A 13144-nucleotide genomic window follows, 5' to 3' on the forward strand; every position below is an offset into this window, starting at 1 on the left:
AAACAGGAACACTTTTTTTTCCTGTCATCATAGTTTATTAAATTTAGGTAAATTTATTTAAATATTTCTTGTCCTTGAATAACGGGGAGCTGTTTATCTGCCAGTCACTTTTCTTTCTACTTCATAGAAGGCAAATTTTTCTCTTCCCTATAAGTAAAACTCTAAAAATGAGCATGGTTTAGGGCAGAGAAATGGTGCATATCTCATAGTGGTTTTCTATGAGTATGTAAACAACTCTGTTAAATTCCTTGAATACTCTTTTTTCTAATTTAGAAAAGTGAACAGTATGGTGGGGAAAATTGACTAAACAAGGTTAGAAAGAAGATTTGATTGGCAGAAAGGTTCATGTAAGTATCATCCCAAGACCTGTTAGCTATGTCAGCTATTTGTGGGAAACTAAAAGTTCAAGAAAGAAGATGTAAGAAGTTTTAATTGGCAGGGCCTCAGCCTCAGTTTTAAACTCACTTTTATGAAATATTGGGAAGCGTAGGAATTAAAATTATGAGCATTTACTTCAGAGACATTTTGTCATGATTAATAAATGGTAAAAGTTGTATTTTAGTAGAAATCAAATGTAAATGAAGAATTGTTTCAATCAGAAAAACTGTTCTGTTTAAATTACTGATTTCTTATTTCCTGTGTGTTTATAATTTGTAGTTGTCATTAAACTTTTTTGGCCATTATCTTTTCAAATATTACTTCTGCCTCATCTTTCCTCTCCTTCTAGGACTTCAATTACATGTATGTTAGACCATTTAACAGTGTCCCATAAGTCTCTTATACTATTTATTAAAATTCTTTTTCTTTCTGTGCTTCAGTTTAGATGATTTTTGTAATCAAGTTCATGAATCCTCTCTTCTTTTATATCCAGTCTATTAAATATATCCTATTTATCCAATATATATCTTTAATTTCAGAAATTACACTTTATAATTCTAGAATGTCTACCTGGTTCTTTTTATAGATTCTATTTTTCTGTGGAAATTATCTTTCCATCCCACACATGCCCTCACTCATTTTCTCTATTTTCTTTAACATATTTATAGCAGTTAATATCCTTGTTTAATTCCATTCCTGGATCATCTGCAGGTCTGCTTCTATTGGCTGGTTTTTCCCTTGATTATACGTCATATTTTCCTGATTCTTTGCATATCTTAAAAGTTTAAATTGTATGTTATTATAAATAAAAAAGGTATAAATTGAAGCTGGTGTTTCCCCTCAGAGGAATTATGCTCTTTTCTGTTAGGCCATTGGGTTATCGCCTCAATTCAGTCAGTAACTGAGCTAGGTTGGGCAAGATTACAGCTTTAGATAGACTTAGTTAATCTTGGGTTTCAAATTTGTTGATAGGACGAACTGTCCTATTTTGACTACAGGCTCCCCTCTTCAGTGAGACATTCTCCCAAGGGCCATGTGCTTATGAGTCATTTCATTATGTCTTTCCAGCCTGGCCTTCTGCACTACACTAGCACTCAGCAGGAGTCCCACAGGGTAAAACCAGATATACGTTCAGGCTCCTCCAGATCCTTCCTGTCACATCAGTCTTATGTGGCCATGAAAAGCTCTTCTGGTTTCTCTTTCCCTAAGCAGAGTACCTTTGTCTATGGAGGCTCAATCCTGAGCCCATTCTGAGGCTTGGCAGATGCCCCTAGAAAGAAAAATGGCCACTGGTATCCACTCACCTAGGAAAGGGAAGGCTCTTCTCTTTCTGGGATTTAAATCCTTTAGACCGCTTTCCTGGCCCTCAGCAGTGAGAACATGGAGTCCTAACCACTGGACTGCCCAGGAATTCCCTCTTATGCCTTTTTTAAAACAAGTGGTATTTGAAATTCATTCTTTTTCCTAGTTGTTATTGTGGCAGCAGTAGCCTTCCCCTACCTTCTATGAAACCCAGAAGCAGAAATCTTGCACCATAAAACTTTCTGATAAGTGTATAGATACTTTCTTCATATTAGAGGCTCTAAGTTCCAGTAAAAGCTATATGGCATTTCTTTAAATTTCTTAATTATTCAGCTTATAACTTTCCTTAAGTAACATATATGCTGTGTGATCATTCTGTGTTGGTAAGATTGAACTTGGTATAGTCAAGTAATCATTTCAGTTTTATCTAACTGGCAAATGCAGGTGTATCTGTTGCTGATCGGGAGGCCAGTCTGGAATTAATTAAGTTGGACATATCCCGTACATTCCCATCTCTCTACATCTTTCAGAAGGTAAGGGTTTCTAACCAGCCTGTAACAACTAATTTTTTTTTTAATCCAAGGGAACAAATTCTCTAAATGCATAGCTCTTATTTTTTAAAAGGCAAAACTGTAAAAATTGTAGACCTTTATATAAAAAATGTAAAACTAGTAGGAAAAGAGTAAAGGCATTTCTGTTATTTTATTCCACTGTTTGAATGCATTGCAGTTGACATAGCACATAAAGGTACTTGATGAGTTTTCACTGAAGTTAATTTCTTTGCTTCACTTTCTATTCTGTAAAATATTTAAATTTTACCATTTTTGCCTAGTATATTGTTAAAATATAAAGAAGTTTGTTCCAAAACTTTAAAATTTTTCATAATTATAATACTATTGAAATAGGAAGAAACAGTTTATTTTTTGTGCAGAGGCTGTTATGAAGTTGTTTATATTTTATGGGGAGAGAAATGATTACATTTTATATGTCTATATGACTCAAGTCTTTATTCATGGAATTCTTCTATCTTTATATTGATAAAATGAGATTAAAAATTTTACCATTAAGATTAAAATTATTAATAAACTTAATTTCGTGTAGCTTGATGGTTTTCTCTTGCTGAAACTGTATTATAGCAAATGAAAGAATCTATTTTCATTATAATTTTATTGTACCAAATTTAGACATCTTTAAAATTGCACACAAACTACAAAGCTTGTATCCATCCATCAAGTGAGTTTATGTGGCTTTTTTGGTTTTCCATAATTAAATATTTTTTATTCATACTTTAGAAAACATCTTTGCGGAGTGATAAAGTATACTGACTAAAACTAGTCATTTAGGAAATGTAAAGTTTATTAACATGTTTTTTGAGAATTAACTTAGAGACAGTTATTTGTATAGCTTGACATTTCATTTTTCTCTCCTCTAAGGGTGGCCCATATCATGATGTCTTACATAGTATATTAGGGGCATATACATGTTACAGACCTGATGTTGGTTATGTAAGTATTTGTTTCAGTCTGCTTTTTGAATATAAACATTTTATCTCTCTTATCTCATAATATCTTATGTTGTATTAGCTCCCAAATGTCTGTATCTTTATGTTTTTTTTTCTTGGTCATATTAACTTACGCGGAGAGGAATCGTCCCATCTCCTACCAGAGGCTTATGAGACTGATAGCCAGCTTTCTCGGAGAGCAGCTGGGGATTTTACCATTCAATTTGTAAACTTTTATTTATTGTCCCTGCTGTGGTGCCTTCTCCCCTTCTCCCTAACTCTCCTTTTCCTGACTGTCCCTTCAGAGGTAAACCTCTTATGTTCTGCTGGGTTGAGGGAAAGGTAGATGGATACCTGTCCATACAGGATAGAGGAGGGGATTTGCTCCTTTCACAGATTTTCAACCAATCCTAGTTTTAGCCCTACCTTTCAATTTTAGAGGGACCTGATAACTTCACTTCCTGAGCTTTCCAGATTTTGTTGGCTGACTTGGCTTGCTGCTTATTGGCTTCCTCCCCTGCACATATTTTAGTTTCAACATTCTCCATTTAGTTAAATTAAAATTTCTAAAATGCTGTTGACATCTTTTATCTACTGTTTATATTATTTTCCATTCTTTTCATCCTCCTAAGTTAATACTTATCTTTTTATTTACTGTTATTTTAGTTGGATTTGGGAGGGAACAAAGAAAACTGTATGTTCAATTTGTCATGTTTAACTAGAAATCATTAAACCTTCATCTTCTTGCCTTTGTCTTAAAATAGAATTTTAGAGATCTCACAATAGGGTGGCTGTGTGGTACAATTTATCCTGTTTTGTTGCATGTTCATTTGTATATTTGTTTATTGATCCACTTAACAAATATTTATGGTGTGCTTATTGCTATATGCCAGGCTTTGTTCTAGGCATTTTGTTCACCTTAGTGAACAAAAGAAAGATTCTTCCCCTTTTTTTTTTTTTTTTTTTGCGGTACGCGGGCCTCTCAGTGTTGTGGCCTCTCCCGTTGCGGAGCACAGGCTCTGGATGCGCAGGCTCAGCGGCCATGGCTCACGGGCCCAGCCGTTCCGCGGCATGTGGAATCTTCCCGGACCAGGGCACATACCCGTGTCCCCTGCATCGGCAGGCGGACTCTCAACCACCACGCCACCAGGGAAGCCCCCTTTTTGATGCTTATAATTTAGAAGGAGGAGACAGACAATAAATAACAACAAATAAGTAAATCATATGTTATATTAAAAGGTGATAAGTGCTATGGAAAAAGTATGGCACGGGTTGAGGGGAAGTGAAGGTTTGGGTATGGAACAGCTTGTAGTATTAAAGGATATGTCCTTATGAAGGAAGTAAAATTTGAACAAAGAATCCCTCTTGCTCATGTGTTCTGTAATAGAACTGTAAAGACATTATGTAACCCCTTCACATTTTAAAGTTGACATTCATTTAAATTTTTTCATTATAAGTTTAATTGTAAAGGATTTAATTTTTAGCACTTGTTAAATATTGATATTTTAAAATAAAACTCATACTTCTTTTAAAAAGTGTAGCCAGTAGAATTTTAACACTATAATGAGTTTATATATGTCATCATCCATTTAAAGAAAAATATATGAACGAGTTCTTCATTAATACTCTACAGAATACACAGATTTATTGGCTCATTGGATTTATGTAAAATGACCACCTTAGAACCTAATTGGTGATGGCAAGCCTCACTGGCAAGCCAGTCAGTCAAATCAGACTTGTTTTATAATATGTGATAAGAGTAGTATAAACTATATTGGAATACATATTTCATGATGTGGTTTGATAAAATAGGTTTTTAACTGCATTAATGAATAATACATACTTAATCTATAAATAAATCACACAGCAGTTTTATCTGTGGAATTTCTTCAGTATATATTGTAAAAATTTGGTAATGGTTCACATTCCAGTTATATTTAAAATAACCAAGGACACCAATCTGTATTGCTCTTTTATTTGTTCTCCTGGTCTCTCTGTGTAAGTCTGTTATACAAATCTCTACCAGAAGTGCTCTGTAAACTGTTTTTTTAATGAAAGAATGAATATTTTTACAACAGCAGTTCCCAATTACTTATCTGCTAAAAAATGTGCAATAGCTGCTCGTAACTCACAAGCAAACATCTGTATAGCTTAGCCTTTTACTGAAGACCTTTCATAATTTGTAAATGCATCCTACTTTTTCTAATTTTTCCCATTAATCCCATTATAAATCGTTTGTTCCAACTGTGCTGGCCCTCTTTGTCTCTGCTGACGTGTCTTTTCCATCTTAGAATGGTTTTTCCTCATTTTTCCAGCTGCTCTTCTGGGAATCCAGCCTCACTATCCTAACCCCCACAGCCTCTTCTTTCTTGGAATTTCAGCAGCACTTCTCATAGATCTCTTTTGTTCCTAGTTCTTCACTTTCTACCTCAGACAGATGTGTTATAACAATGGAGACAGTCACCTAATTTTCATTAAATTTTGTGAGTTTATACTCTGAAATACTTCAAACTGAGAGAAAATGAAAACTAGGTAGAATACTGAGATAGACTTTTGTAGCAAGTAAAAGCTGATACTTTTTTCTTTTTTCCAAAATTTTCCCTAATACATTTTAAACCACATGAGCAAGAAAGAAAAGTAAAATTCAGGGAGATTTCATAATTTTTAATGGTTCTCTATATTTACCTTTGTTGGAAAATAAAAAGAAATTTAAAAACTTGGTTAATTCTACTTTGTAATGTCACTTTGTAATTTTTCAGGAATACAATAAAATAAACTGTATAGAATTATTATTGTAAGCACATTTTGATTAATTTCTTTTCCCTTTGAAGGTCCAAGGGATGTCCTTCATAGCAGCAGTTCTCATTCTGAACTTGGAAGAGGCAGATGCCTTCATTGCATTTGCAAATCTCCTGAATAAGCCATGCCAGTTAGCCTTTTTTCGTGTGGATCACAGCATGGTATGGACATTTGGAATGAATTGTGTTTTTCTTTGACAGTTTCTATAGTCTGAATGCCCTTTTAGAGTGAAAAACAGTGATTAGAAGACTAAGATAATCTGATCTAAAATAAGCTTTTCATTGAATTATTATAGTTTTATGAATGCTTGATGAAAAGACTCAGAGATGTTAAGCCAGATTTTCAATTACTATTAAGGATTTATTTTCTCTATTTCTAGAGTGTACTCTTAAATAATTTTGTTGAAATTTCTATCTTTAGATGTTGAGATATTTTGCAACGTTTGAAGTATTTTTTGAAGAAAATCTCTCCAAACTCTTTCTTCATTTCAAATCTTACAGTCTTACACCAGACATATACTTGATAGACTGGTAAGTCATAACATATGTAAAATATAACTATTAAAAGGAAACAAAGTGTAACTTTTTGCCTAGAGTAAATTTCATGCACAGTACCATACATGTAAAAAGCTCTTCGCTTACATGTAGAGAAACTCTCATATTTTTGTGGAGGGGCATGTGAGTAAGAGCATGGACTCTGGGTTGAAATCAGAATCCCTCAGTTTGTGTTTCAGTTTCCTAACTGTAAAATGGGAATAATAATATCTATATCTTGAGTTGTAGTGAGAGTGTTTTGCATGGATTATCTCATTCAGTGCCTGGTACATAGTAAGCTCTCAGAAAGAGTTACTTGCTGTTCCTTTTATATTCTTAACACCAAGGGCTTATGATAGTTATGATAGTGTTTCTTTATCGAGGGCTTTGCTTTTTTCCAAGGCCTTATCCAGCTTTCTGACCGAGCAATGATGCCTTATTTAGGTGCTAATGTCTTTTTTCAACTTTACAATTCTAGCTCTTCTGTTTTAACTTGGAAATTTTGCCTAGGACTCTGGTGAGCAGTAAAATCGATTATAGAGAGGGCGGGTGAACTTTGCCCAAGAGATGGAGCAGTTGATCGTAAGGTAGACTGTTAGGAGTACATGTGAAATATTTAAACCTTAAATCCTAATCATTAAACATCAGTGGGTTTCATATAAATGATATTGTTTTAGTATGGAAAGATAAATTAATAATGGCATTGATCAAGTATCTTTCCAGTTGTTTGAGGTTTCTTTTATTTAGGCTTTAAAAAAAAACTAAGTTATTTTTCAGTGTATTCTCTTCCATTCCCATTAGGAACATTAGAATTCTGTTGAGTAGGACCCAAGATCATGGGGAGAGGGTTTTATAATATGGGACCCAAGGGACCAAGATCAAATATGTAAATCTGTAAAAGAAGGGGGATAAAAACTCCTCAACTGTCCCTCTTAAGGACTGTGAACATGAGGCAAAGCAGAATCACAATTGATAAAGGGAGCAGGATGGAATTAATACTGAGTGAGTACTGTATACTAGAAACTCCCTAGGCAGCACTGGTACCCTTTCTCATTTTGAACAGTGAATTAGTATTCTCTGTACTACCAAGAGTATGTTTTTTGTTATGCAGTTAAATGTGTTTATAACTTAAGAAGTAGACACAGATTTTTGTTTCACTGCCTCTGTTGAGCTTATAACATATGAATCCCAGGATCAGTGGTGCAAGAAAAAAGAGGAATAAATGAGTGGCGGTGCTAAAAGGAATTTTTTTCATTTTTTAGTGGGAGAGCCTTTAGTTTCCTTGTTCACGCACATTTCATCAGCAGTACCTCAGATAAACACAGTCTATGTAAAAATGTGTACCTTCTTTGCCAAGGCAACATCAAGAGAAGTTCTCTAGCACCTACTCTCCCTACTTCCTCAACCAGAGTGCTACCCCAGAGTACCACTAGATAAAGACTTACATGATCAAACATTATCAGAAAGGATGTGAAAAACCATTTTGGTGATTCTATTGGAGGGTATACATGCTCCAAAAGAAGTAGTAAGTAAAGTTTGGTGAAGGGAAAACAAAACAGTGGATGTTTGTGGAAAGAGAAAAGAAGAAAGTCAGACTTTATGGTTTTGTATTTAGGTTACTAAAAGATGGTACTTGGTTTCCTCATACAGTAGTAAGAAGTAACTTGTATTGAGCATTTCTTATGTGCCTGGCGCTATTCTAAATACTTTATATTTATTAACTCCTTTAATTTTCAAAACAATTCTGAGAGTTAGGTAATTTTATTTTGTTTACTAATGAGGAAACTGAGGCACAGCAAGGATGAGTATCTTACTCAAGGTAACACAACCAGTAAGTTGCAAATCTTAAGATTCAAACTCAGGTATTCTGATTTTAGAGCCCATACCCTTAACCATGAGGTTATTCTGCCACTCTAGTTTGTATTAGGCCATATCTTGACGTAAGGTTGTAAATTCACATACTTTTGTTATTTATTACTTCATTTCCAGCTACTCACGTTCTTTGAGCGAAGGAGCCATATCTTATTTGCCTTTTTCACCCTAATTAAGCACTGTTCTTTTTATATAGAGATACTTAATGAGTGAATGAATAAATGAATGAAAAATTCCAATGACTTTTTCCCCCTAATTTTAGGATCTTCACACTATATAGCAAATCACTACCACTTGATCTGGCCTGTCGAGTCTGGGATGTATTTTGCAGAGATGGGGAGGAATTTTTATTTAGGACTGGATTAGGAATCCTCCGACTATATGAAGATATTCTCCTACAGATGGACTTTATTCATATAGCACAGTTTCTAACTAAATTGCCGGAAGATATCACATCAGAAAAGCTGTTCACCTGTATTGCAGCCATCCAGATGCAGAATAGTACCAAAAAATGGACTCAGGTAGAGTGACATTTTCCTACTTGTAATAGATGTATAAAAACAGTTTATTTCTTGTAAAAACAAAAAGTCATGTATTTCTCAAATATTAGTGCTTAAATTTTTTAAAAACTTACAAAAATAATTTTTGATTTTGAAAAAAAAAAAACGAATTGCTCTGCTTTCACCTCTCCAGACTTATGGCTTTATTTTTATGTAAGTCCAGTAATATTTTATGAGTTTAGTGAAGTACAGCCTACAATAGTCATGTATTTGCCAGGGCAATTGTATAATTACCTTGGTATTTCAGATAGACAACAGTTGTTTTAAATACCTGATGTGTACTAAGGGTTTGCAATAAAAAGAATGTAATGTATGATCCTGACTTTTTAGATGCTTAAACTTATTAGGGAAGCAAATATATTGGAGGGAAACAAATATATTGGCAGTCGAAAGTTAAATGACATAAAAAATAGTGTTAACACTTGCTCCATGAATGATAGCCAGTAGGCATTATAAGCTCTCAAGTTTTATTGCTTATAAAAATGAAAATATAAGAATATTGGTCCAGAGGATGTTTTGTTACTTAACAGTAATTTTATAATATTTGGCAAGTGATGAAAACTGGAATCTAACTATATGTCATAAAATTGGATTGAAACAAACAAGAGGATTTGAGAATGGCAGTCTTTCAGGGGACAGAGTTATGTATACTAAAGCTGTTTCATGTTAATAAACTATAGTTTTTAAAATCTCTTTAATCTGCATGGTAGTTTTTTTGAGGGTTAATGTTTACTTTATATAATTTCCAGGTCTTTGCATCTGTGATGAAGGATATTAAAGAAGGAGACAAGAATAATAGTCCAGCTCTGAAAAGCTAATCTTCAAAATTAACAGACTAATTGCAATACTAAAAAAATGTTTTTGATAAAAGTATTTTGTTTCCTATGTAAACAGCATGGAAGAAAATGTTGAAGAATCAAGACTTGGAAAACCGCTGATTTTGAATTCCATGGCTGAAGTAAATGAGTACCTATTGACAGTATTAATAAAAAAGTATTTTATAGGGAGAGCCATTTTACAAAGAAAAAAGTTTAAATGGCTAGTTCATACTCCATAATTTGGAGTGAACAGTTTAATGCAATAAATTTTTTTAACACCTTTGGAGACAGTTCAAATTTTTACATCTTTTCTTTTTTAACAATTAGCATAAAGGAGGAGCATAACAATTAGCACTTTGGAGGTCATAACAGGATTGTTAAATACTACTTTAACTTCCAAAATACTATTTGAAATAAACACCTTAGTACAGATACTCTCTCCAGTTCCACACATTTGAAGACATTATAGACCAAGAATAAGCAACGTTGATTGTAAATTATTTACGTCACTGAAGTTGTTTATCTTCACTCACAGGTTGGGGCAAATTTAGGTTATCTGGGAACTAGAAATATTGGTAGGAGATTGTTTAGCATTTGTGTAGGTGTTTTTCCACAGTACCATGTCTATTTGTTTTTGAAAGGAAATTGTTTCATTTCCTCAAGGAATTCCTATCACTCAGAGCATTTTAGCCTCTCTGTTTCTAGTCTAAGAAATTGTTCATCTAGTAATTTAAGAAAGCTGACTGGTAGAAGAAATTTCTTTGCACTTTAATGCACTGAAGGCTTTTTGGGGGGAGTAAGTCCATAAATATAAATGAGGTTTTTCACTGGTTAAGAGTAAAAAGTCATGAATTTTGAGAGTTCTTAATTAGAATGCTACTTGGCAAGACTTTAAATTTGTTAGTTAAAATTCTTTCACTGTAGAAACAAAATCTGTTAATTCCAGTTTGAAATTGGAAATCTTAATATGTAGCCAAGTCCATGACTTGTAAAACACTGTGTATAATTTTCTAATCAAAGGAAATAAGAGTAAAGGTAAAATTAATTTTTTTCTAATGAGTAACTTTGATGATATTAGGATAAAGGAATGATTAATTGTCAGTAAATTGACATTAAATTTATTATAATATGTTTAATTCTTAAACCTAAAATAAATCACTTGACTATCATGAGTGATATCTATATAAAATGGTATTTGGTTAATAATTAGATTTATAGTGTGCTTTTACGTTGCAATTTTGTTTGAAACAACACTTAAGCACACTATTTCTGTTAGTGGTATATAGTCTTCAAACTAACAAGCCTGAGAACCTTGTTAGTGTAGCACCTGCCTCTTTAGGAGTATGGGACCAGACGGTACCTATGTATTTTTACCCCATGGGTCATTCTAGCCTAGGGACCACTAATGGAACCCTCAGAAGTTAACTCCTCTCCTAGGAGCTTGCTTAGTGGAAACTAGTAGTGTAGTAAAATATTGAGGGAGTACCCAGGGTCTTAATAGGTTTTAGAATGACATTTTAACTCTGGTAACTACTTCCTTGGTATTGGTGGCCCTGATAGAGGGAATGTAACCCCTGGCAGTAATCTCATTGAGGTTATACTCCCTGCCTAAACTTAATCTTACTTTTGTGTATTTGTTTCCAGAGTTGGACCTAAGTTACTGTATTTCTTTTTCTCATTTTTATTATTGTACAGTTTCTTTACCTTTCAAATATAAATGTGTATATAAAATGTAAATACAAGGAATTTATTAAAAACCACTATTAACAGTTACTGTGTAAATAAAACTCGTAAGCAGAGTAATTACTTGAAATGAGTCTTCATTATTTTGGGGATATTTAACTACATGTGGAGATAAAAAGGGGATAAACTTTTTTGCCAAATTTCTCTTCCTGGGATGCACTGGGCCTTTAGCCTCTTGAGACTGACAGTACTGGCAGCTAAAATATTTTTACTGTCTTTTCCCTTGAACCTCTTATACATGCAGTATGGAGTTACTCATTATTCACATGGTCAGTTGTATGACAGTTTTTTTGGTTAAAGTATATTTTCAATTAAAAAATAACTTTCCTAAAAGCCTCAAGATAATGTGAAATTTAATATGGTGTTGTATTTGTTTGTCTATTTAATCAGTATTTCTCACTTCATTGTCCTTTTAGCACAGGTCTACATTGTATTATTTAAATGCTACTGGAAGACTCCAGCAACTAGCATAGTTTTCTAAAGTCAGAGAACATAGTCATAGTTTTTGTTGATTTCTTTTGCAGTGATGACCTTCATATAATGTTGTTGGTTTGAGTATATACATATATATATATTTTTTTTTTTTTTTTTTTTTTTTTGCGGTACGCGGGCCTCTCACCGTTGTGGCCTCTCCTGTTGCGGAGCACAGGCTCCGGACGCGCAGGCTCAGCGGCCATGGCTCACGGGCCCAGTCGCTCCGCGGCATGTGGGATCTTCCCGGACCGGGGCACGCACCCACGTCCCCTGCATTGGCAGGCAGACTCTCAACCACTGTGCCACCAGGGAAGCTCCATATATATTTTTTTAATTGAAGTATAGTTGATTTACAATGTTTGTTAGTTTCTGGTGTACAGCAAGGTGATTCAATTCAGCTATACATACATACACATATATATATTTTTTTCATATTCTTTTCCATTATGGCTTGTTACAAGATACTGAATATAGTTCCCTGTGCTATACAGCAGGTCCTTGTTGTTTATCTGTTTTATATATAGTTTATATCTGCTAATCCCAAACTCCTAATTTATTCCCACCCACCACCCCCTGGCTTTTCCTCTTTGGTAACCACAAGTCTGTTCTCTATGTCTGTGAGTCTGTTTCTATTTTGTAAATAAGTTCATTTGTGTCATATTTTAGATTCCACATATAAGTGGTATCATATAGTATTTGTCTTTCTCCTTCTGACTTACTTCACTTAGTATAATTTCTAGGTCCATCCATGTTGCTGCAAATAGCATTATTTCATTCTTTTTTATGTCTGAGTAGTATGCCACTGTGTATATATACCACATCTTTATCCACTCACATGTTGATGGACATTTAGGTTGCTTCCATGTCTTGGCTATTGTGAATAGTGCTGCTGTGAACATTGAGGTGCATGTATCTTTTCAAATTAGAGTTTTCTCCAGATCTGTGTCCAGGAGTGGGATTGCTGGATCATGTGGTAAACTCTTTTTAGTTTTTTAAGGAACCTCCATACTGTTCTCCATAGTGGCTGTACCAATTTACATTCCCACCAACGGTGTAGGAGGGTTCCCTTTTCTCCACACCCTCTCCAGCCTTTATAATTTGTAGACTTTTTTTTTTTTTTGGCCACACCGTGTGGCATGTGGGATCTTAGTTCCCCAACCAGGG

The 13144-nt window shown here is 34.1% G+C and overlaps 1 protein-coding gene across 6 annotated transcripts in view; it reads left to right on the forward strand.

Annotated features, from left to right (window-relative positions):
- Window positions 1–11566, forward strand: part of TBC1D12 (TBC1 domain family member 12) — a 124819-nt gene extending 113253 nt beyond the window's left edge. For all 6 annotated transcript variants that reach the window (XM_089897274.1, XM_089897273.1, XM_022569295.3 and 3 more), the window contains 6 exons: window positions 2125–2213; window positions 3114–3185; window positions 6013–6141; window positions 6401–6510; window positions 8648–8906; window positions 9695–11566. In XM_089897274.1, the coding sequence (XP_089753400.1) occupies window positions 2125–2213; window positions 3114–3185; window positions 6013–6141; window positions 6401–6510; window positions 8648–8906; window positions 9695–9763 (728 nt within the window). In that variant the 3' untranslated portion in view covers window positions 9764–11566. The remainder of the gene's footprint in view (window positions 1–2124; window positions 2214–3113; window positions 3186–6012; window positions 6142–6400; window positions 6511–8647; window positions 8907–9694) is intronic.
- Window positions 11567–13144: the final 1578 nt, after the last annotated feature.

This window comes from Delphinapterus leucas, chromosome 16 (genome assembly GCF_059928025.1).
Source record: "Delphinapterus leucas isolate spDelLeu-1000000601 "Yukka" chromosome 16, BTC_Dleu_Yukka2, whole genome shotgun sequence".
NCBI classification, from domain to species: Eukaryota; Metazoa; Chordata; class Mammalia; order Artiodactyla; family Monodontidae; genus Delphinapterus; species Delphinapterus leucas.